The sequence below is a fragment of the Oryctolagus cuniculus genome, chromosome X (genome assembly GCF_051225735.1).
Source record: "Oryctolagus cuniculus isolate XC-2025 breed Fujian yellow rabbit chromosome X, ASM5122573v1, whole genome shotgun sequence".
Taxonomy (NCBI): Eukaryota; Metazoa; Chordata; class Mammalia; order Lagomorpha; family Leporidae; genus Oryctolagus; species Oryctolagus cuniculus.
Window position 1 is genome coordinate 63,972,612 of NC_142888.1, and position 24,061 is coordinate 63,996,672.

General features: G+C 36.4%; 1 protein-coding gene and 1 non-coding gene across 5 annotated transcripts in view; one reads left to right on the forward strand and one right to left on the reverse strand.

Moving 5' to 3' along the window:
* Positions 1–24,061, reverse strand: part of DACH2 (dachshund family transcription factor 2) — a 573,911-nt gene that overhangs the window by 156,121 nt on the left and 393,729 nt on the right. For all 4 annotated transcript variants that reach the window (XM_002720253.6, XM_017349997.4, XM_017349998.4 and 1 more), the window contains one exon: positions 15,206–15,337. In XM_002720253.6, coding sequence (XP_002720299.2) covers positions 15,206–15,337 — 132 coding nt within the window. The remainder of the gene's footprint in view (positions 1–15,205; positions 15,338–24,061) is intronic.
* LOC127485028 (U6 spliceosomal RNA) lies at positions 20,964–21,067 on the forward strand. Its single transcript, XR_007912233.2, has one exon. It is a non-coding gene; the product is annotated as a U6 spliceosomal RNA (small nuclear RNA).

The following is a 24,061-nucleotide window of genomic DNA, read 5'->3' on the forward strand; positions in this document are numbered from 1 at the left end:
CAGCAGATGGAAGACCTTTTTCTCTGTCTCTCCCTCTCTCTGTCTGTAACTATGCCTGTCAAATAAATAACAAAAATATATTTTTTAAAAAGAATGATGAATGTGATGCGTTCTCTCCGTGTGGGAGTTTACAACTTTCAATGTGACTGTTCTGTGTAACACTGGGGACTTATTCCTTCTATCTAAGTGTTTTGGTATTCATTGTCCAACTTCCCCTTAACATCCCCCCACCTCACTATTCCCAGCCTCTAATTATCACTATTCTATGTTCAGATCAAGGTTTAGATTCTATGTTCAATAGTGGAAATGACAAGGAGAGGGAAATGTTACTTACTCTGATTTTATTAGTACCCATTGTCTACATTTATTGGACTGCCTCACTGTTCCCCATAAGTATTTAAATTGTCATTAATTTAAAAAATTATAAATGTTTAAACAAAAGGAAATATTAACTCATCTGATCTGGTCTTCACACATTGAATACATGTATTGATTTCTCTGTGCTCCATAGATATGTAAAATTTTTAGAAGTTTATCTGAGAATGCTGATTGCTAGAGGCTGGTTGGAGGACTTATGGGAGAAAGTTAGAAAAAGGATACCAAAACACAGTTGGATGGAAGTAATGGGTTCTGGTGCTTTATAGTGCAGTGGAATGACTACAGTACAGAACAACTCATTAGATATTTTATTAATATCTAGAAAAGAGGACCTTAAAGACCTGAAAAATAAAGAAATGATGAGATGAAAATATTACTCACCCTGCCTTTATCAGTAGAAAAAATTGTTATGGTATTGAAATATTATAGTATACTTTATAACTATGCACAATTATGTGTTAATCAAAATTTAAAATGGGGATGGATGTTTAGCCAAGTAGTTAAGATGCCAGTTACTATACCTGCATCCCATATCAGAATATCTGGGTTCTACACCCAGCTCTGGTTTCTGACTTCAGCTTCCTTCCAAAGCAGATTTTGAGAGGAAGTATTGATAGCTCAAGTGAAAGACTTGGGTTGAGTGTCCAGCTCTTGGCTTCACCACTGGCCCAGTCCCGGCCATTGTGGACATTTGGGGTGTGAACCAGTGGATGGGAACTCATTCTCTCTTTCTCTGTAATTATCTCTAACACTCTGCATGTCAAAAAAAAGTTTTTAAAACTGAAATAATTATAAGACTCATTTTCTATATACTTTCAAGCTGTATAATAATATATAGCATCTTGTTGCTTATTTTCATATTTTTGGTTAGAACACTTAATATCTCTTTCTATTTTTCAAGAATGTAACACAGTCTATCATCATGCTATGCAAAGGCTCTCTTGACCTTGTTATTCTTACCAATTGTAATTATATATCCTTGACTAACATCTCCCCTCCCCACTGTATCAAATCACTATCATATGGTAACAACCAACATATTCTCCATTTATATGAGATCAACTTTTTTGGATTCCATGTATGGGTAAGATCCTCCTCTTTAACATCTTCTAAATCCGGTTTTATAACAGGTAAAATTAGTTATGGTCATTCTTAAAACATTGTATTTTAGAAAATCTGATTATTCATGTGTAAAAATGAAATGTCCTGTGAAGGATATTTTTTCCCAGACCAAAATACCATAAAAAATGAAAAGTAAAGAAAGAAAGATAAGGGTTGGGTCAGTTCTGTCCTTTGGTCTAATGACAGCTGAGTTTGGTCAAGAAGGTGGAAAATTACTAAGAAAGATAAAAATTATTGTAGATTAGAAAATAATATCTATAAGGGTAGATAAAACATCATTTAAAATTATTCATTGTAAAGAAGAAGTAAAACTTTGGCTTGAATCTGAGGTGCTTTCATAAAAACTGACCCGAATAACACTGCTAAAACAAGAAGACCTTACTTGTTAAACTTCTTATTTGGTGAAGCATTAATTATTATATTTACTGTAATATAATTTTTAAATACGTTATCTCAAAAACCAAAAAGTAAAAGAAGAAAAAAGAAATGGAGAAGGAAAGAGAGTTGGAGAGAGAAGAGGAAGGTGGATGGAGAAGAACAGAATGTCATTATGTTATTACAACTGTATCTACAAATCACATTGAATCTGTTAAAAACTAATTACAAATTAAAATAAAAAGATGAAAAATAGAAAGCAAAGAAATGCATGGATTTAACCATTCCACACAATACACAAAAACAAAAACAAAATAAAACAAACTACAAGAAGGCCTTAATCCACTACATGGAGTATTAAGTGTACACATAAGAATTTAGCCTAGCAGTTAAGACATCCACAACCTGAAATAGAGTGCATAGATCAAACTCTCAGCTCTAGCTCCTGACTCCAATTTCCAACAACATAGACCCTGTGAAGTAGCTGAGATGGCTCAAGTATTCAATTTCCTATTACCCACATGGGAGACCTGGGTTGAGTTTCTGACTCTTGGCCCCAGCCACAGGCTAGCTTTCATCATTGAGGGCATTTGGGGAGTGAATCAGTGGTTACAAACACTCTTTCTTTTCTCTCTTTCTTTCTCTATGCCTCTCTGCCTTTTAAATAAATATCAATTTAAAAAAAGGATAATAAACAATCATACTTAACAGTGCCCAGTAATGAGTTTTGCTCATTCATGGAATAAGTTTTTAGAAGGGTCTTTAAAGACACTTTAGGTTTTTCTGGCTTATATTTCCTTTTAAGGGGATGGAGTCACAAAAGAAAGACTGATTGAATAGTAAAAGTTTACAATTCTATGAGAAAAACCTTCTAAAACAGTTCTTGATAGTAGAATCTAATAAAAACAAGTATGTTTCGGTTTTCTAGAAACATCTTGCTCCATATCTAATGAGGTGTTTGGATAACATAAAGAAAAAAGGCAATCTTGGGAATTTCTAATTCAACTTTGCAAGTTAATAAGACACGTATCCTTTGGTTCTTTCCACTATAAACTGTGTTTTCTTAAAGATGAAATACTCAACATCTGCTCCACTAAAGTTAAACCAACACAAAAGTCAGAACAAGCCGGGACTCAGAGGATAAAGATTTACATGGTCACCATCATGAATTCTCCAGAGGAAGTCACTATGCAGAGTGCTTTCTGAAATCAGCAACACAGGTAAAAATTACTCCATTTATTTCTACAAGTAAATGGACGACCCTTGAAGCCTTTGTTATAGTTTTTTTAAGAAAAAGACCTGCTGCTGTATAACTATATTTTTGATTTGACAGCTACAATTATAATCGTTCAGGCATCTATTTCCCACAAACTCTCCACAGCTATAACCTTTAGTGATTAATTATAAAGCTCCAGGAGCAATAGTACACAGACTAATTTCCTAAAACAATAAAAGACAGAATTTCTCATTTGGAGCTAAATGAAACATGAACAGGTTGTTATTCATGCTGAAATCTTGATGCAGAGTCATGGTGCAGCCATTACAGAAGCTATTAAACAAAACCTCAAATCGAAGAAACTATAGGTTTGTCTTCAAAAAAGAAAATGCTGTTCTTGACTAAGAATCTCTAACTTCTATGTTTGCTTTCCCTTTTTAAGACTAATGGTATTAATTCTATTTTCTCCTTTCCTGTCCTGCTTTTAAAAATCATTCAGAAATATCAGTAAGTGAAATAATGTCCATACTATGGAAAGCAATTTAAAGATTCATTGTGATCCCATTCAAAATATCAATGGTATTCTTCTCATATATAGAAAAATTGATGCTAAAATTCATATGGAAACACAAGACACCCCGAATAGCTAAAGCAATCTCAAACAACAATAAAAAAGACAGAGACATCACATGACCAGATTTCAGGTCATACTACAGGGCATTTATAATCAGAACAGCCTAGTACTGGCCCAAAAACAGACAGACAGAACAATGGAACAGAATAGAAACTCCAGAAATCAATCCACACATCTACACCCAACTAATCATTGACAAAGGAGCTAAAATCAATCCATTCAGCAAATGGAAAATTGCATCTCTGCATACAGAAGTACAAAATAAGACCTCTCCCTTACACCTTTTACAAAAATCAACTCAAAATGGATCAAGGATCTAAATCTATTACCTAATACTAAATTACTACAGGAAAACATTGTGAAAATTCTGCAAGACGTTGGCATAGGCAAAGACTTCTTGGAAAAGATCCCAGAAGCACAGCAATAAAAATCAAAATAGAAAATTTAGATTACATCAAGCAGAGAAACTTCTATACTGCAAAGTGAAGAGGCAACCAACAGAATGGGGCAAAATATTTGAAAAATATGAAACTGGCAAAGGATTGATATCCAGAAACTATAAAGAGCTCAAGAAACTCAACAGAAAAATAACCAATCCAGTTAATAAATGGGCAAGGACTTGAAGAGGCATTTTTCAAAAGAAGAAATCCAAATAGCCAAAAGACACATGAAAAAATGCTCAGGATCACTAGCCATCAGAGAAACGCAAATCAAAACCACAATGAGATTTTTACCTCACCCCAGTTAGAATGGCTTGCATAGAGAAATCAACAAACAATAAATGCAGGTGATGATGTGGGGGGAAAAAGGTACCCTAATGCACTATTGATGAGAATATAAACTAGTACAGCCATTGTGGAAGACAGTATGGATATTCCTCAGAAATCTGAAAATGCATCTAGCATATGACCCAGCCATCTCACTCCTGGGAATTTATCCAAAGGAAATGGAATCAGAATATGAAACAGTTATCCATACCCTCATGTTTATTGTAGCTCAATTCACAATAGCTAAGATATGGAATCAACATAGATGTCCATCAACCAATGACTGGATAAACAGATTATAGTACATATACACTATGGAATACTACTCAGCCATAAAAAATGAAATCCTGTCTTTTCAACAAAATGTATACAACTGGAAACCATTATATTTAATGAAATAGGCCAGTCTCAAAAACACAAATACCATATATTTTCCCTGATCTAATAGAGTAACTAAAACCCACCACAAATAAAAGCCATAACTTCAACAATTAAACAGCAAGAGTCAACAGATAGTCAGGGGTTGGAATAAGAACTTATAAAGAATAAATAGAGAAAACAAAATGTTATGTTTTTAAAAATGATAAGTAGACATGAACACCAACAGAAAAATTTTAATTTATTATTTTGCATCTTATATATACCATTTTTGCCTTCTCAGAATCCAGCAACTAATAACAATGAAGAAACTGAATAGCAATAGTGTTACAAAAGGCAGTTAAAGCAGAGAATACCCCTTCTGAAATTAAAAAAAATAAAATCTTTTTTAAGTTTTCTGATCACATAGATCATTGTGAAAATGGCTTATAGGCACCAAAAATGTTTCTATTAAGCAGAATGTTAACATGACCACAAGCAAATGGTATGATGAGAAATCATTCATTTCTATTTACAGTTGTGCCTTATAAGAACAAATGCTGTTCAAATGCCTTATAAGAATAAATAAGGGGGAAAATGGTAATATTTCCTAGGCTTGATTTCAGAACTTGATATGTCATCGAGTTTTTACTTAAAAATCATATAAACACTTAAATTTTATTTAATCATTTATAATATCTGTAAATCTAATATATTTTAATGTATTTTATTTCTCTGAAAGAGAGACTGAGAGATAGAGACAGACAGACAGCTCCTATCCACTGGTTCACTCACCAAATGCCTGTAACAGCTTAGGCTGTGTCAGGCCAAAGTTAGGTGCTGGGAAATCAATTCAGGTCTCCCATATGGGTAGTATGGTCTCAAAGACTTGAACCATTACCGGTTGCCTCTCAGAGTATGCATTACCAATAAACTAGAATTAGGAGCAAATCCGGAGTTGAACCCAGGAATTGTAATAGGAGATGAAGGCATCTCAAGAGATGTCTTAAGAGGTATACCAAATGCCCGGCCCTAGCATAATTCTTTTTAAAGATTTATTTATTTTAAAAGGCAGAGTTACACACACACACACACAGAGAGAGAGAGAGAGAGAGAGAGGGAGAGAGAGAGAGAGAGAGAGGAAGAGAGAGGGAGAGAGAGGGAGAGAGAGAGAGAGAGAGGGAGAGAGAGAGAGAGAGGGAGAGAGAGAGAGAGAGAGGGAGAGAGAGAGAGAGAGGGGAAGAGAGAGAGAGAGAATCGGCCATCCATTGGTTCACTCCCAAAAAGGCTGAAACGGCCAGGGCTAGGCCAGACCAAAGCCAGGAGCTTCAGCTGCATCTCCCATATGGGTGCAGGGGCCCAAGCACTTGGACCATCTGCTGCTGCTTTCCTAGGAGCATAAGCAGGGAGCAGCCAGAACTGATGCTCATATGGGGTGCTTAATCCACTGCACCACAACGCCAGCCCCGTCCAGCATAATTTTTAAGGTTTGGTTAATTGGCAGTTTGAGACCACTAAGTGAAACATTTGTTTCTTATACCTCACTTAATTGAAGAGAAAAAATAATATCCATAAGAAACATATCAGTAATATAGGGAAAATGATAATGCTAAGAGTAGATCCTGAGGTCAGGTCTGACCTGAGGTCAGGCACCTACCTTATAAACAGAACTTTGGACAGGTCAAATGAAAGACAACCTCTCTCACTCACTTCATCTCCTTCTCTAGGATTAGTGACTGGTACTCACTTTCAAAGAAAAAGTTCTATTATGTTCCTTAAACTCTACTAGAACATCGATTCAATCATTGGCGGAATAATGTTATAGAGGTAAAATCAAGGGATTATGAATTAGTATCAGATCTCTCGTTACCTAGGCATGTGATGGCAAGCCAGTTTCCCATCCTTCAAACATCACATGTTGTATGAGAGGATTGGAATCGATTATCTCAAGTCACTTAGAACTCTGAAATTTAATTTTAGAAATCTTCATTAAAATTGTAAACAACAGGTGCCTTATAGTTAACCTAAGGATTTAATTCATATACTCAACTTGATTCATACACTCAACTCTTACTTAAGTCCTAGAGATGGCCTGAGGGATCTGGGAACCACTGTTTGGAAAGGATTCCCCAGGGGAATCCTATTGTCTGTGTAACACATCATTTAAAGCCACCTACTTTCTGATTTCCACTTTCACAACCTTCAAAGACCAGTTCAAATGCTATATCCTACACTTGAATTCCTTCCTGATTCTCTTAGAAGAAATTTCTTTTTTCTCTAAATTCTCATACTACTTTGTTCTTTTTGTTGCTTTCAGCACATTCTCAGGGTATAACCATTTATATCTTTATACATATTTTATCTCCTCTCCTAGATCATAAACATTTGAATTCAAGTGACTTTTGTCTTGTGTCAGAACACCATCATGTTGCGTATTGCACTGTTGGAAGACTGTATATTGTTGATGCTTCAAAAATATAGGAATCAAATTCATGAATCATAATTCAATTCTAACTTCTCATGGAGTGGTTTAGAAATGGTCACAAGCCACACCATTTATTTCATTCACACACTTGCCCTTTATGGTTTATTATTTGCTGATCACTTCAAACATACCACTAGTATTCTGTTACAAGGCTGAAAACAAGTGTATCTGATCATAATCTAATGCTCATTTCTGCGCTACCACACAAATGATGGAAAACAATGTGTTTTCTGAATACAATATCTCACAATCCATTTGACTGTATATTAATATTAAACTGACTGGTTTTTCCTTTTCCTCATTTTTTACCGTACCAACTTTGTAAACAGTCCAAGAAATTCTTGAAGACCTAGCTTTCCTTTGAGTTAATTATCCAATTGTCCCATTCTAATTCAACCAGTAACCTTTATGTAGATATCCCCATAACTATTATTCAGAACCTATATGTGTCAACCGGGAGCTTGCATTGTGGTGCAGCATATTAAGCTACTACTTGCGATGTCTATTAAGCCACCACTTGTGATGTCTAGCATCCCATATGAGCACCAGTTGGAGTCCCAGCTGTTTCACTTCTGATTCAGCCTGCTCCTAATGTGCCTATGAAAGCAGCACCAGATGATCCAAGTGCTTGGGCCCCTGCCACCCACATGGGAGACCCAGATGGAGTTCCAGACTCTTTGATTCAGCCTGACCCTATGGTTGAAGCTATTCAGGGAGCAAACCTGCAGATGGAAGAGTGCTCTCTCACTCACTCTCTCTCCTTTTCAAATAAATAAATAAATCTTTAAAAATAAAATTAATGGTAACTGTGATCTCCACTGTCAAGACAGTCTACTTCTTTCTATTCTTGGAAGACATTGAAGTACACCAATGTCGAAAAAGAAATAAAGTTTAGTCTTTTATCTCAGTTTAAATACTGAGACAACTGCCAGCATCTTCACACAGTAGGTTAAGCTGCCGCCTGCCATGTGCAGTATCCCATATGCACACTAGTTCGAGTGCTGGCTGCTCTGCTTCTGATCCAGTTCCCTGCTAACACACCTGGGAAGGCAGTGGAAGATGACCAAGTACAACACCCATGTGGGAAGTCTGGATGGAGTTCCAGGGTACTGGCTTTGGCCTGACCCAGTCCAAGCTGTTGTGGCCATTTGAGGAGTGAAACAGTGGATGTGAGATCTCTCTTTCTCTCTCTCTCTTTCTCTCTCTCTTTCTGTGTGTGTGTGTGTATGTATGTGTCTGTTTCCTCCCCTCTCTGTAACTCTGTCTTTCCAATAAATCTTCTAAAAAATAAATAGTAAGATAGAGGACCCAAAGAGTATCAGTCATACTAGTACCCCAGGTTAACAAAAATGTTCATATTTAAAATTTGTGAAAAAAATTTCTATTTAAAATGATCCCTTTTGAAACAGTAGTTTATTATTTTCCAGTAAAAGAAAGATTCATTTATCTGGAGTTTAAAATTCCTCCAGAGCTTCATTTATATCTAGATGATGATGATGATGATGATGATGATGATGATGTAGACATTTCAAGTCTGATCCCTTCATCACATCAAGATAACAATGGTTAGATTACAATTTCTGCATGATCAAGGATAGTGATCACTGTCTTCCTATTCTTACAACACTAAGTATGCATTATGTACAGATGGAAATCTAATGCTTTATTTTATAATGACATATTTGGAGTTAGGCATTGGTTATAGCAAGTTATATCTAGCTAGAACAATTATTAACTATTCAGCACATTAGAAATAGACTATGAGTATATCTCCCAAACCGAGAAGCATAGTGATTCTTTAGAAAGCCTTTTTCAGAAACTAGTATACCTGAAACATGACAGAAGTTAATGCATGGGTTCTCATTAATCTTTGTTTGTACAAAACATTCCTTGGCAACAACATTGAATTATAAAAGGCTGCCTTTCAAATATTGGTCATTTCTAAGATGCTTTAACATTTAAAATCTGTATGAGTTAAAAGGTATTTAGGATTAGGAAACTGATCGTTTGTTTTCTCACATATCCTTATTTTAATCATTTTATTCCAGGGGCTTAATAAAGTCAAATTCCCATTACAAAATAGCACTGAAGAGGAGGCAGAATCTAGAAAGAGAAAACACCTTCAACTGAACCAGACAAGAGACTGAAACTCAGGTTTATATTTACTAGTTTTATGACAGTGGACAAAGTTGAAACATTCTGTGCCTCTGCTACCTGATCTGTAAAATGGGAGTATTGTGAATATTATTTTCTAAGGATCTGGGTAAGATTAAGATACTTAGTACTTAGTACCTGGTAACTATCCTAATTCCTGTTGTTTCTAGGCTTTGTTTAATGTCATGTTTTGTCTTAGGTTATATAGAAAGTACCACCATGAGCACCGAAAAGCAATTCTCATTCTATAATTCACCAATAACTTTGCAATTTTAATAAGGGGATCCACATTGTATTAAAGTCAAAGTAGTTCCTCTGACCAATTTGATTAAATAATTTTCCTTTTTAATTCAACTTTATATTTTCCTCAATAATAATGTCTACCATGCTTGTATTTCTAAGAGAAGTAAAGCTGCTAACAATCTATCACATTATATTGAATTTAACAGCAGAGTAAGCTTGAAAATCTAAGGCTGCTAAGACCTTTTTTATTGACCCTTATAATCCCCCCAAATTAAACTTTAATGATTCATTTATCCATCCATCCATTCATTCACATATTATCCCATCTACCTTCAAAACATATCTGAGGGTTCTTATGATCAAACAAAAAGTACATTTATTACAGTATAAAGGACTACAAACAAGTAGTATGGTGCAGGAGGTTTGGCACAGCAGATAAGACGCCATTTGGGTCTCCTACTTTGCATATGACAATGCTTGGCTTTAAGTCCCAGCTGTACTTCCCATTATAGCTTCCTATTAATGTGGATCCTGGGAGGCAGCAGGTGATGGTTCAAATAGTTGTATCTTTGCCTCCCAATGTGGGAGACCTGAGTTGAATACTGGGCTTATGGTTTTAGCCCTGGCTGTTATGGGCCTTTGGGAAGTGAATCAGTGAATGGATGATCTCTCTTCTCTCTCTTCTCTCTCTTCTCTCTCTTCTCTCTCTTCTCTCTCCCTCTCCCTCTCCCCTTTCTTTTTTTTTTAAACTTTTATTTAATGCATATAAATTTCCAAAGTACGACTTATGGATTACAATGGCTTCCCCCACATAACGTCCCTCCCACCCACAACCCTCCCCTTTCCCACTCCCTCTCCCCTTCCATTCACATCAAGATTCATTTTCGATTATCTAAATATACAGAAGATCAGCTTAGTATACATTAAGTATGGATTTCAACAGTGTGCTCCCACACAGAAACATAAAGTGAAAAATAATAGATGATTTTTTTAAATGATGATGAAATCAGAGCAGACCTATTGTCATGTTTAATCCCAGTGAGAGTCAAGTTGGGAATTGATAATTTCTTTTCTTTTCTTTTTTTTTTTTTTACAGAGGATCAGTTTAGTATGCATTAAGTAAGGATTTCAACAGTTTGCACCCCCATAGAAACACAAAGTGAAATATATTGTTTGAGTACTCGTTATAGCATTAAATCTCAATGTACAGCACGTTAAGGATAGAGATCCTACATGAGGAGTAAGTGCACAGTGACTCCTGTTGTTGACTTTACAAGTTGACACTCCTGTCTATGGCATCAGTAATCTCCCTATGCTCCAGTCATGAGTTTCCAAGGCTATGGAAGCCCTCTGAGTTCTCCGACTCTTATCTTGTTTAGACAAGGTCATAGTCAAAGTGGAGGTTCTCTCCTCCCTTCAGAGAAAGGTACCTCCTTCTTTGATGACCCGTTCTTTCCACTGGGATCTCACTCGCAGAGATCTTTTGCCAGAGTGTCTTGGCTTTCCATGCCTGAAATACTCTCATGAGCTTTTCAGCCAGCTGCGAATGCCTTTAGGGCTGATTCTGAGGCCAGAGTGCTATTTAGGACATCTGCCATTCTATGAGTCTGCTGAGTATCTCACTTCCCATGTTGGATCACTCTCCCCTTTATTTACTCCATCAGTTAGCGTTAGCAGGTACTAGACTTGTCTATGTGCTCCCTTTGACTCCCAGTCCCTTCACCATGACCAACTGTGAACTGAAACTGATCACCTGGAACAGTGAGATGGCATTGGTACATGCCACCTCGATGGGATTGAATTGGAATCCCCTGGTATGCTTCCAACTCCACCACTTGGTTGACACCCCATTGGCCCAACTAACTAAAAAAAGAAGAGAAAAGACCCAAATCAATAAAATCAGAGATGAAAAAGGAAATGTAACAACAGACACCACAGAAATAAAAAGAATCATCAGAAATTACTACAAGGACTTGTATGCCAGCAAACAGGGAAACCTATCAGAAATGGATAGATTCCTGGACACATGCAACCTGCCTAAATTGAACCAGGAAGACATCGAAAACCTAAACAGACCCATAACTGAGACAGAAATTGAAACAGTAATAAAGGCCCTCCCAACAAAGAAAAGCCCAGGACCAGATGGATTCACTGCTGAATTCTACCAGACGTTTAAAGAAGAACTAACTCCAATTCTTCTCAAACTATTCAGAACAATCGAAGAAGAGGGAGTCCTCCCAAATTCTTTCTATGAAGCCAGCATCACCTTAATTCCTAAGCCGGAAAAAGATGCAGCACTGAAAGAGAATTACAGACCAATATCCCTAATGAACATAGATGCAAAAATCCTCAATAAAATTCTCGCCAATAGAATGCAACAACACATCAGAAAGATCATCCACCCAGACCAAGTGGGATTTATCCCTGGTATGCAGGGATGGTTTAATGTGCGCAAGACAATCAATGTGATACACCACATTAACAGACTGCAGAAGAAAAACCATATGATTATCTCAATAGATGCCGAGAAAGCATTTGATAAAATACAACACCCGTTCATGATGAAAACTCTAAGCAAACTGGGTATGGAAGGAACATTCCTCAATACAATCAAAGCAATCTATGAAAAACACACAGCCAACATCCTATTGAATGGGGAAAAGTTGGAAGCATTTCCACTGAGATCTGGAACCAGACAGGGATGCCCACTCTCACCACTGCTATTCAATATAGTTCTGGAGGTTCTAGCCAGAGCCATTAGGCAAGAAAAAGAAATTAAAGGGATACAAATTGGGAAGGAAGAACTCAAACTATCCCTCTTTGCAGATGACATGATTCTTTATTTAGGGGACCCAAAGAACTCTACTAAGAGACTATTGGAACTCATAGAAGAGTTTGGCAAAGTAGCAGGGTATAAAATCAATGCACAAAAATCAACAGCCTTTGTATACACAGACAATGCCATGGCTGAGGAAGAACTTCTAAGATCAATCCCATTCACAATAGCTACAAAAACAATCAAATACCTTGGAATAAACTTAACCAAAGACGTTAAAGATCTCTACGATGAAAATTACAAAACCTTAAAGAAAGAAATAGAAGAGGATACCAAGAAATGGAAAACTCTTCCATGCTCATGGATTGGAAGAATCAATATCATCAAAATGTCCATTCTCCCAAAAGCAATTTACAGATTCAATGCAATACCAATCAAGATACCGAAGACCTTCTTCTCAGATCTGGAAAAAATGGTGCTGAAATTTATATGGAGGCACAAGAGACCTCGAATAGCTAAAGCAATCTTGTACAACAAAAACAAAGCCGGAGGCATCACAATACCAGATTTCAGGACATACTACAGGGCAGTTGTAATTAAAACAGCATGGTACTGGTACAGAAACAGATGGATAGACCAATGGAACAGAATTGAAACACCAGAAATCAACCCAAACATCTACAGCCAACTTATATTTGATCAAGGATCTAAAACTAATTCCTGGAGCAAGGACAGTCTATTCAATAAATGGTGCTGGGAAAATTGGATCTCCACGTGCAGAATCATGAAGCAAGACCCCTACCTTACACCTTACACAAAAATCCACTCAACATGGATTAAAGACCTAAATCTACGACCTGACACCATCAAGTTACTAGAGAACATTGGAGAAACCCTTCAAGATATTGGCACAGGCAAAGAGTTTCTGGAAAAGACCCGGGAGGCACAGGCAGTCAAAGCCAAAATCAACTATTGGGATTGCATCAAATTGAGAAGTTTCTGTACTGCAAAAGAAACAGTCAGGAGAGTGAAAAGACAACCAACAGAATGGGAAAAAATATTTGCAAACTATGCAACAGACAAAGGGTTAATAACCAGAATCTACAAAGAGATCAAGAAACTCCACAAAAACAAAACCAACAACCCACTTAAGAGATGGGCCAACGACCTCAATAGACATTTTTCAAAAGAGGAAATCCAAATGGCCAACAGGCACATGAAAAAATGTTCAAGGTCATTAGCAATCAGGGAAATGCAAATCAAAACCACAATGAGGTTTCACCTCACCCCGGTTAGAATGGCTCACATGCAGAAATATACCAACAACAGATGCTGGCGAGGATGTGGGGAAAAAGGGACACTAACCCACTGTTGGTGGGAATGCAAACTGGTCAAGCCACTATGGAAGTCAGTCTGGAGATTCCTCAGAAACCTGAAGATAACCCTACCGTTCGACCCAGCCATCCCACTCCTTGGAATTTACCCAAAGGAATTTAAATTGGCAAACAAAAAAGAGGTCTGCACCCTAATGTTTATTGCAGCTCAATTCACAATAGCTAAGACCTGGAACCAACCTAAATGGCCATCAACGATAGACTGGATAAAGAAATTATGGGATATGTACTCTTTAGAATACTATACTGCAGTAAGAAACAACGAAATCCAGTCATTTGCAACAAAATGGAGGAATCTGGAACACATCATGCTGAGTGAAATAAGCCAGTCCCAAAGGGACAAATACCATATGTTCTCCCTGATCGGTGACGACTGACTGAACACCAAGAGGGAAACCTGTTGGAGTGAGGTGGACACTATGGGAAATGGTGGCTTGATCAGCATAGCCCTGACTGTTAATGAACAACTAAATACATTATCCCTCTTAGTAGTTTTTTTTATCTGTTCTACTTAATATGACTGGTTTAGATCTGTAATTGATGCACAGTTATTCTTAAGTGTTGAAAATTAACTGAAATGTGATCCCTGTTGAACATGGTGGTGGGAATGGGAGAGGGAAGAGATGTATAATTTGGGACATGCTCAGGCTGACTTGCCCCAAGTGGTGGAGTTGGAAGCATACCAGGGGATTCCAATTCAATCCCCTTTCAAATAAATAAAAATATATAATTTTTACTTTTAGAAATAAGTAGAAAGGTAGGGCACATGCCACTTCAGAGTCATCTTTGTCTTCACTCACTTTGTTCCATTTGTCCTTTTTATGGCCTTCTCTCTGTTCCATTCCTTTTCTTTAGCCCCTGTCAATAATGCCTGAGGTCTGTCAGCACCTATATTTAGCTAAGAACATGGTACTCCACCAAAACAGACTGCAGCCCAACAATCTGTATTCTCAGCCTTGCCTTCCAGTGGTAAATTATTTAGGAAAGAATGGAGTTGGAATAAGACCCCCTGGGGTGAAGGTGGCGTGGGGCTGCTTTTAGCAGGCAGAGAGCACAATGGCTATTACTCTAAGAATTAGTATTTAATTCCCTTGCTACAAACAACAAAGATAGCTAAATGATTCTGCAACAGGAATCAGATGGTTTTCCAGTTTCAGTGTGAAAGTTGGCTATAAGGTTAAGTACCGTTCTGGAGTAACTGTTTATAATCATAGTATTATACATATTACTCTCTATTCCACTGTCAACCCTTCTCTCTCTCACTCCACAAAAATTAGTAAGAGACATCAGACTGAGATACTCACCTGTGTTAGAATTCAGATCATCAGGCTCAGATTCAGTCCCATTTTGGCTTCCATTTCCCTGAAGAGTGTTCATAGCCATAAGCTTCATCTTCTGCAGCTTCATTGCCTCAGCCATTGCTGCAGCTGTTATACCTAAAACAAGAATCATACCTTTTAAAATGAGGACCATTTCTGAATGGAACTGAAATATAGATGCATTTTTAATAGGGCCCTGTTGCACAGTGTGAGCTAAAAGTAAATTAAAGTTGAATTGATGGCTATTTTTTAGTAATTTTCAAATCTTCTAACTCTTTTTGTGGGCAATGAACAGTTTGAAAACTCTGAAAAAGAATTTGACAAAATGTCTGATCCCCAATTCAAAACACAGAATACATACACAAAGGCAGTAAAACCCAAATTGTCTGAAAAATTACAAGACTCTTGCTAATATGTTTTGGTGTCTGCCAAGAGCATTGGACTGTTGTTCTAAATGGTACTCACTAGATGTACTAAATTCCTGCTAAAATACTATCATCAAGGTACTCTGAAATGCTATAAGGGATCCATTTGTAATGACTATCCTTGTTCCTACTTCTGCTAAAGGATGAGCTGGGAATAAAATCTTCAAGTAGCTTTTCTACCCTTTGATCTTCCTCATATTTGTATATGGAGAAACCAAATAAATGTAAATATATATGGAGTTCCTGGCTCCTAGCTTCAGCCTAGTCTAGCCTGGCCGTTGCAAGCATTTAGGGAGTGAACTAATAGAAAGGAGATCTCTCTGTTTATCTCTTTCTGTCATACTGTCAAATAAAAAGAAATTTTAAAAAATAATGGCCAATTGTGTATATCTCATATCATTTGGTATATAGTTACCAATCTTGCTTCACTGAATTATACTATGCACATGACAGTATGCCCTTCTTTCTTCCCATTATGAAAAATCAAAGCCGGGAGCTAGAAAGTCATATTGGGTCTCTCCCACATTAGTAGCAGGGACTCAACTCCTTGAACCTGTTGCTTCTCAGAATGCACATTAGCGGGAAGATGAAATTGGAAGCAGAACTGGCACCCAGACACTCTGAAATGGACTCAGGCATCCCTAGAGTTATGTTAGCTACTATGCCAAATGTCCACCCCTGTCCATTTTTTAATCAGGTTATTTGTTTTCTTGCTATTGAGTTTTGTGAGTTTCTTATATATGTTCGGATATTGATTCTTTATTAGAAACATGGTTTGAAAATATGTTCTCCCATTCCATAGTTTGCCTTTTTGTGATTTTGTTTTCCTTGCTGTGTAGAAGTGTCTGAGTTTGATTTCATGCCACGTGTCTATTTTTGCTTTTGTTGCCCGTGTTTTTGGTATCATATCCAAAAATTATTGCCAAATCTAATGGCAAGGAAATGTTTCCCTCTATGTTTTCTTCTAGGAGTTTTATGGTGTCAGGCCTTATGTTTAAGTGTTTAATTCATTTTGAGTTTATATTTGTGTTTGGTGAAAATAAAGATCCAATTTTCTTTCCTCCGAATATGGATACCCAGTTTTTCCTATCATCTTCTAATGAAGGGGCTCCCCTTTTCCTATTGTGTATTGTTTCTAAACACTCTGCTAAACCTAAAATATATGAAAATGTCCATGTGTCATAGTTACGTATGTGTGTTTGTGTTTACGTGTGTATTACCAGCTATTATTGTTAGTAAGTATACAAGGACAAACTGTAGGCTTAATCTGTTATAAAAAAGTCGTTTAGACTTAAAAGAATTGTAATGAATATCTAAAACAAATTCCCAATTTTATCAATGAAATAATTTGAGTCACAAAGAGGATAAGTGAAAGAGGGCAATAAATTAACACAGACAGTATGCAATAGGGTTAGGAGGAGAAATTATGACTCCCAATTTTTTCCCAAGTGTTTTGTCCACTAATCCCTACATTAATAACTTGATTTTTAAATTCTTTAATCTAAAATGGGTCTGCAAAGATGCCATATAAGGCATCTGGTCAGAACAAGTGAAAAATTGTATCATACAACTTTTCTGTGATTTATTTTATTCATATGCCACATAAACAAGTTGGACTATTTTGTCCTTAGGGTCCTTTATGAAGCAATGATTCTGTCTGGATTTATTCTGTACTATATAGGTTTTTGAAATCCTTGTGTTTTTTTTAATCATTCATGCATGCTCTAAAACACAACTCTCCTTGCACTCCTTTCACACTAGTAAGCAAACATTAGACCGACAATTTATATGGTCTATAGTTCTTAAAAAAAGAAGTGTAGGGGTAAATAATCCCTGGCTTATAAAAAATTTGAAAGAAAAAGGCAAAAAAAAGCAGTGAATTTGGATTTTCAACAGTGCTGTGAACAAAAACTAAGGCAATTTTATAGTTTCCTAATTGGTTATACTGTGCCCTTCCATTCATGTTAGTTGGAAAGCTTTTTTGTTAAGCATGTGGATAAGTAAATTAACTAAAGGAGAACAATGAGTAATCAAATCTTGAGGTTTACAATTAATTAAATGAAATGGTGAGTCAGTTCACTGCAATAAGATTTTATATTTTAAAAATAAAATTTAATTAACAGTCAAGACATTGCAATTAATAATATCCCCCTCCCCGAAATGAAAAGTAGTTTAGATATGCCACATTGCTTCAGCCTTTCCGTCAAGTACTGTGTGTTGGCTCTTTTGTTATTTGTATTCAAAGCTACTTTGGGTCAAGTATGATGTACTAAAACATGAATAATGAAACATCTGGTGATACAACAGGTTAATGTGATATACCACATTGAATCTAGTAAAAACGGCTTTGAAATTTCTTATAGGTAAACTGAGAAGATTAAAATCTTTCAAGGCAGAGGTAGTATTCAAGTTCATTTTCAGGAGATGTTTATGCTCTGGGTATAAACATATTTAGAAAAATTCTTGGACTCAAATAGACATAAATCTGTAATTAGTATGTGTTAATTAAGAAATAAAATATTTTCTCAAAGTTTTTTTCTATTCACAGACACCTGGATCCTAAAAATTTAGGAATGTAACTAAAAGGAAAGCTATTAAGATCTGAGAATCAAACAATGAAAGAACAGAGAAGTCACATGTAAGTAGTAACAAAACTCAAGTAAGGAACGAATATTACAGTGACTCTTAGGAATCACCATTCAGACAGACAAAACATTAATAGTTACTCAGTTCAGGTCTATGACTGATAGCAGAAGTTTGACAAAATACAGCCATCGGGAGTTTTCAAAACAATAAATAGCAGCTGCATTTGGCTAGACAGCAGCGAAGCCATAAAACGATGTGGGCACTAGAAATCAACCATATTGGCACAGATATTTGGCAAACTTCATTGAATTACTGATAGATATTAAGAGAGGATATGTTCAATCTGTGCTGAAGTTCAAATTGCCCTGCAAAAACAACAAATTGGAGGAAGTACGATAAGGCAGTGAATTTACAGCTCAGGATGGAGCCAGAGAAGGAAAACAACCGTGAGGAAGGATTGGTAGGATAAGCAGCGCGGCATAGTAGAGAGTGCAGCTACACGGCAGCACAGGAGACGCTGGTTGCTGCCTTGAAGAAACTGTTGTCCCATAGCCTAACGTGCCTAACAGACTTTTAGTTTGCCAAGCAACTGTTAATTTTCCTGCAGACTCTTCAGCAAATGCCTAATAGGCATTTCAAGCCATGAAAGTTTAATAATCTCTTCAAATATTCATAATTACATTTACTGTTAAATGATTAAAATTAAGAGAGAAGCAACAATATTGAACCTGTCATATCATTGTTTTACAAACTATGTTCCATTTAATTATTTCTTCTGTAAAATGTTAAAAGAACTTGTTTATGGGACAGACATGCTGGCACAGTGTGTTAAGCCACTTGTATGCCCACATGCAATAATCAGAGTGCAAGGTTGCATCCCAGCTCCTCTGCTTCCAATCTAGTTTCCTAATATTGAACCCCAGGAGGTAGCAGGTGATGGCCCAATTAGTTAGGTTCCTGACACCCACATGTGAAACTTGGGTAGAGTTCTTGACTTTGACCTGGCAAAGCACTGGCCATTTGTGGGTTTTTGTGGGTAAACCAGCAGATCAAGGATCTCTCTTATCTGTTTTTACCTCTCTGTCACTCTTCCTCTCAATCAAATTAATACATCTTAAAGAAAGAATCTGTTTCAGTAAAGGGGAGGAGGTAAGAAAGTTTCAAGGCCAAATTTGTCATCATTTGAAAACAAAAAAATACCGTTACATAGCACTAACAATATTCCGCACTCTTTTGAATACTTTACACATATTAATTCATTTAATATTCACAACAAACTCAAGAGGGGAATAGCAATAACATCAGATGATGAGATTGAGGCACAGAAATTGAATAGCTATCTAATGTTGCAAAGCAACTAAATCTTTTTTTAAAAAGATTTATTTATTTATTTATTTATTTGAAAGAGTTACACAGAGAGGAGAGGCAGAGAGAGAGAGAGAGAGAGAGAGAGAGATCTTCCATCCGCTGGTTCACTCCCCAGATGGCCGCAACAGCCGGAGCTGTGCTGATCCAAAGCCAGGAGCCAGGAGCCTCTTTCAGGTCTCCCACGTGAGTGCAGGGGCCCAAGGACGTGGGCCATCTTTCACTGCTTTCCTAGGCCATAGCAGAGAGCTGGATCAGAAGTGGAGCAGCCGGATATCGAACCAGCGCCCATATGGGATGGCAGCACTTCAGGCCAGGGGGTTAACCCACTGCGCCACAGCGCCAGCCCCAGCAACTAAAATCTTGAAGTTGGCCTCTAATCTTAGGTAGCTCCAGATTTGTCTTACTGCGCAGCTTTTCAGAGAATTTCATATGTAGCATTTATTATGAATTTTGCAAAACAGCATAAAAAACTTATTTGAGGTCTAAACATTCTGATACTCCATGGAACACTGTGAAATGCTGCACTCAAATGTAAAAAACAACAAACAAAACTAGGATGTAACTCAACTACAATGGCTTAGATACTATTTTGTTATGCATTTGAACTTAGGTAATATATAGATATCCTTAAATATCACAATTTATGTAAACTTTATTTTTAATTCAGTAATCACCAGTTATATTTGTCTCTAGTGACATCACTTTAAATTGGAAATATTCTTCTATATATAATTACTAAGGGAAATATTAGTTATCATTTTCTTAATAATGTTGAGCCATATGTATTATTCTAGTATTACATACATCATCTAATGGGCAATAAAATTACAACAGAGATTTATCTGCCTTTTATCTAATGTCACAACATAATTTCTATAGCATTACAGCTCTGACCTTCTACAGATCTTTGATTTTAAACCAGTAGTAGCATGCCTAGAAAGTCTTGTGATCCTAGCAAAAAGTGTGCATTTCATACAGGTTAGAGATGACCAAACACCTAAAGTTTCTGACATTAAAATAATAATTAATTTCCCTAAGCCTACTTAACCAGGAATACAGAAAAGCTACTTGAAACGCCTGACTCCCAAGAACAGTACAGAATCTCCTTCCACAGCTCACCCATCCTCAAAAACAAGATTGCTTCAAAGAGGCTAGCCCATCAGAAAAGAAATCCTCCTGTTAGTCTACTACAAAATAGGACTTCTTAGACATCTGTTAACATTCATCAAGCCAGGGGAAAGGTAAAAAGTTCACAATGCTGATAACATAATGAGTTAAATAGTATTCTGCTGGCGAATTTGCTTTACTTTTCCTATTTTTATTCTGAAAGAGATTCTGAGCATTTAAACAAACATTCTTGGTGCTTGTGTCAGAAATATATATATACTAAGATTAGAAAGATACAGAGAATATTAGCAATCCCCTATATAAGGATAACATGCAAACTTGTAAAGTGTTCATATTTTTGGTCATGTTATACAACAATGTGAATATATTTAATAAAGTATATATTTTACCACAATAAAAATATATTTGTCAAGCCAATGATCATCTATGATAAAAACTAATATTAAAGATATGAAACAGAAAAGATTGTAATACTTTTTACAATACTTTCTTTGCTCTGTAAAATTCTTAGCTACAGTTCTTCCATTGTTGCTCAACGAATGTATATCTCAGTTCAAACATGTTAACCAATATTAACTTATATTTTGAAATGTGCTTAACTGTATCAATGGTGAAAGAATAAATACAATAAATTATATAGCACCTAGGTTCGGTGTTGTGGTGCAATGGGTTAAGCCTCTACCTGTGATGCAGGCATCCCATATGGATGCCAGTTCAAGTCCTAGCTGCTCCACTTGCAATCCAGCTCCCTGCTAATATACCTGGGAAAGCAGCAGAAGATGGCCTGAATTTGTGGGTCCCAGCACCTATATGGGAGACCTGGAAGAAGCTCCTGGCTCCTTGCTTGGCTTGGCCCACTGTTATGGCCATTTGGGGAATGAACAAGTAGATGGAAGATCTCTCTCTCTCTCCCTCACTATCTCTCTTTCTGTTTCTCCCTCTGTAACTCTTATCTTTCAAAAAAAAAAATAAATCTTAAAAAATAATCATATAGCACCTTAACTACAACTCATAGAAACAGACACCAAAAGGAAAAAAAGCCGCATTCTTAGAAGCTTGAAAAACAACATTAATCCACTAACTCAATTTAATTTAGATTTGTAAATCAATAATCACAGTAATCCACTAAAATGATTAGAAAAATTAAAATAAAACTATGGATAAAATTAATCTCTATATTTGGATGACCTGTTATTTTGAAATGACAGAGATAGAGCAAATTAACATTAACAGGAGAGAAGAAAAAATAGTCAAATGCAAATATATATTAAAAATCAAGTTTTTATTAAGATAGTTTCCTGAATGGAAAGGAGATTAAACTCATTACATACTATTTGTTGAACTCTTTACTTAGCATAGGGTTAATCTTATGAGTATAAAGTAAACTTGAAATATGTCTTTGTGAAAATTAAAAGCGGGAATAAGAGAGGGATGAGGAAGAAGAGTGGAAAGCATGGGTGGGAGAGAGGGTAGGGTGGGAAGTATCACTGTGTTCCTGGATCTGTATATAAGCAATAAATAAAAGTTGTATACCTTAAGTAGTATTTAGAAAAAAATATGGACTTCAGAGAATCAGAAAGATATTTAGGAAGATATATTTTAATAAGTCTCATTTAGGATATTAACATAAAAACATGAAATATTCCTTCTGTGAAATATTATTATTTCCACATCATTTGTCCTCCTACTGCTTTTGGAAAATTGTACTTCTTGAAATAAAGTAAAATAAAATACATTTTGTTTTGAAAGCAAATGCAAGAGGAAAACTAACCATTTCCCTTTAGAAATAGAATAAATGGAAAACTAGTCTCAAGTGGAAATCTATTTTAGTCTAAAATTAAACTATAATGTAAACATTTGTATAGTAGCTGATGGCAATTCAAGTGTATTTTGTGTTTTTTAAAAAGTATCAAATGGCCGGCGCTGCAGCTCAATAGGCTAATCCTCCGTCTAGTGGCGCCGGCACACCGGGTTCTAGTCCCGGTCGCGGTGCCGGATTCTGTCCCCGTTGCCCGTCTTCCAGTCTTCCAGGCCAGCTCTCTGCTGTGGCCAGGGAGTGCAGTGGAGGATGGCCCAAGTGCTTGGGCCCTGCACCCCATGGGAGACCAGGAGAAGCACCTGGCTCCTGCCTTCGGATCAGCGCAGTGCGCCGGCCACAGCGCGCCAGCTGCGGCAGCCATTGGAGGGTGAACCAATGGCAAAGGAAGACGTTTCTCTTTGTCTCTCTCTCTCTCTCACTGTCCACTCTGCCTGTAAAAAAAAAAGTATCAAATGACCACTAAGAGAATATTAAACATCAATGTTGAACCACCCTCTTGAATGGTAATTGGCTTCCTGACGGTCACAGTCTCTTGTGGCTTTTCAGTAGCCAGTCTTCCCTTGCATATACCATAGAAGTGGCAGACAATCAACAGTGCAATCAATTCTCCTCTCTTCATGATAGCGGTTCCCAACCACAGGCATACTGGGCTGCCTGAGAGGTACTCTAACAACTGTTTGTGGTTTTTATTCAACAAGGTGACATTTTGTAGTCCAAATTTTGATGTATTACTTAAATAGACCAAAAATCCAGCAGATGATCTAAAAGCACTGATTGGTCTAATATCCACATTTTTAATGCTGCTACCTGCGTCATATTTATGATAGTAGAAAAAGTAATTTATAAAATATGGAAGGACCTAAAAATATAGTACTGATAGTGCTTATCTGGCTCACATTTTGATGTGAAGAGTACCATATGAGGAATCAGAAGGGCTGATTATTAAAATTGGATTTACCATATGTGAAGTCTAAAGAAATCATAGACATTAAAAATATAATGGTGGTTACTAGAGGCTGGGGAGGGAATTAGAAAATGAGAGTGGGAGAAATTTTGATTGATGAGTAAAAGATAAAAAGAAGATAGGAGGCAGAAGTTCTGGTATTCTACTGTACAGTCTGTCACTATAGATAAATTTAATGCACTGTATATTTTTCTATAACAAGTAGAATTTTGGATGCTTTTACTATAAGAAATGTTAAATGCTTAAAAATATAAATATAATTATCCTATTTAGACATTACATAATATATTCATGTTATAAAACATGACAAATAATAAAACAAATAAGATATTATAAAGACTGGTTTTATCTATAGCTAACTATATACCTATCTAAGTCACTTTACCCTAACAATCAATTTTCTTGCCTTCAACATGAGGTTCAGTCCAGTGTTCACCGTCAATGAGTCTGTGGAATGCAATGCTTCCAAAATAACTATTTAATTACATCATTTACTTATTTTAATATGTTATTCATGTCTTCATTACTGAGACTCCAAGCTCCTTCCTGGT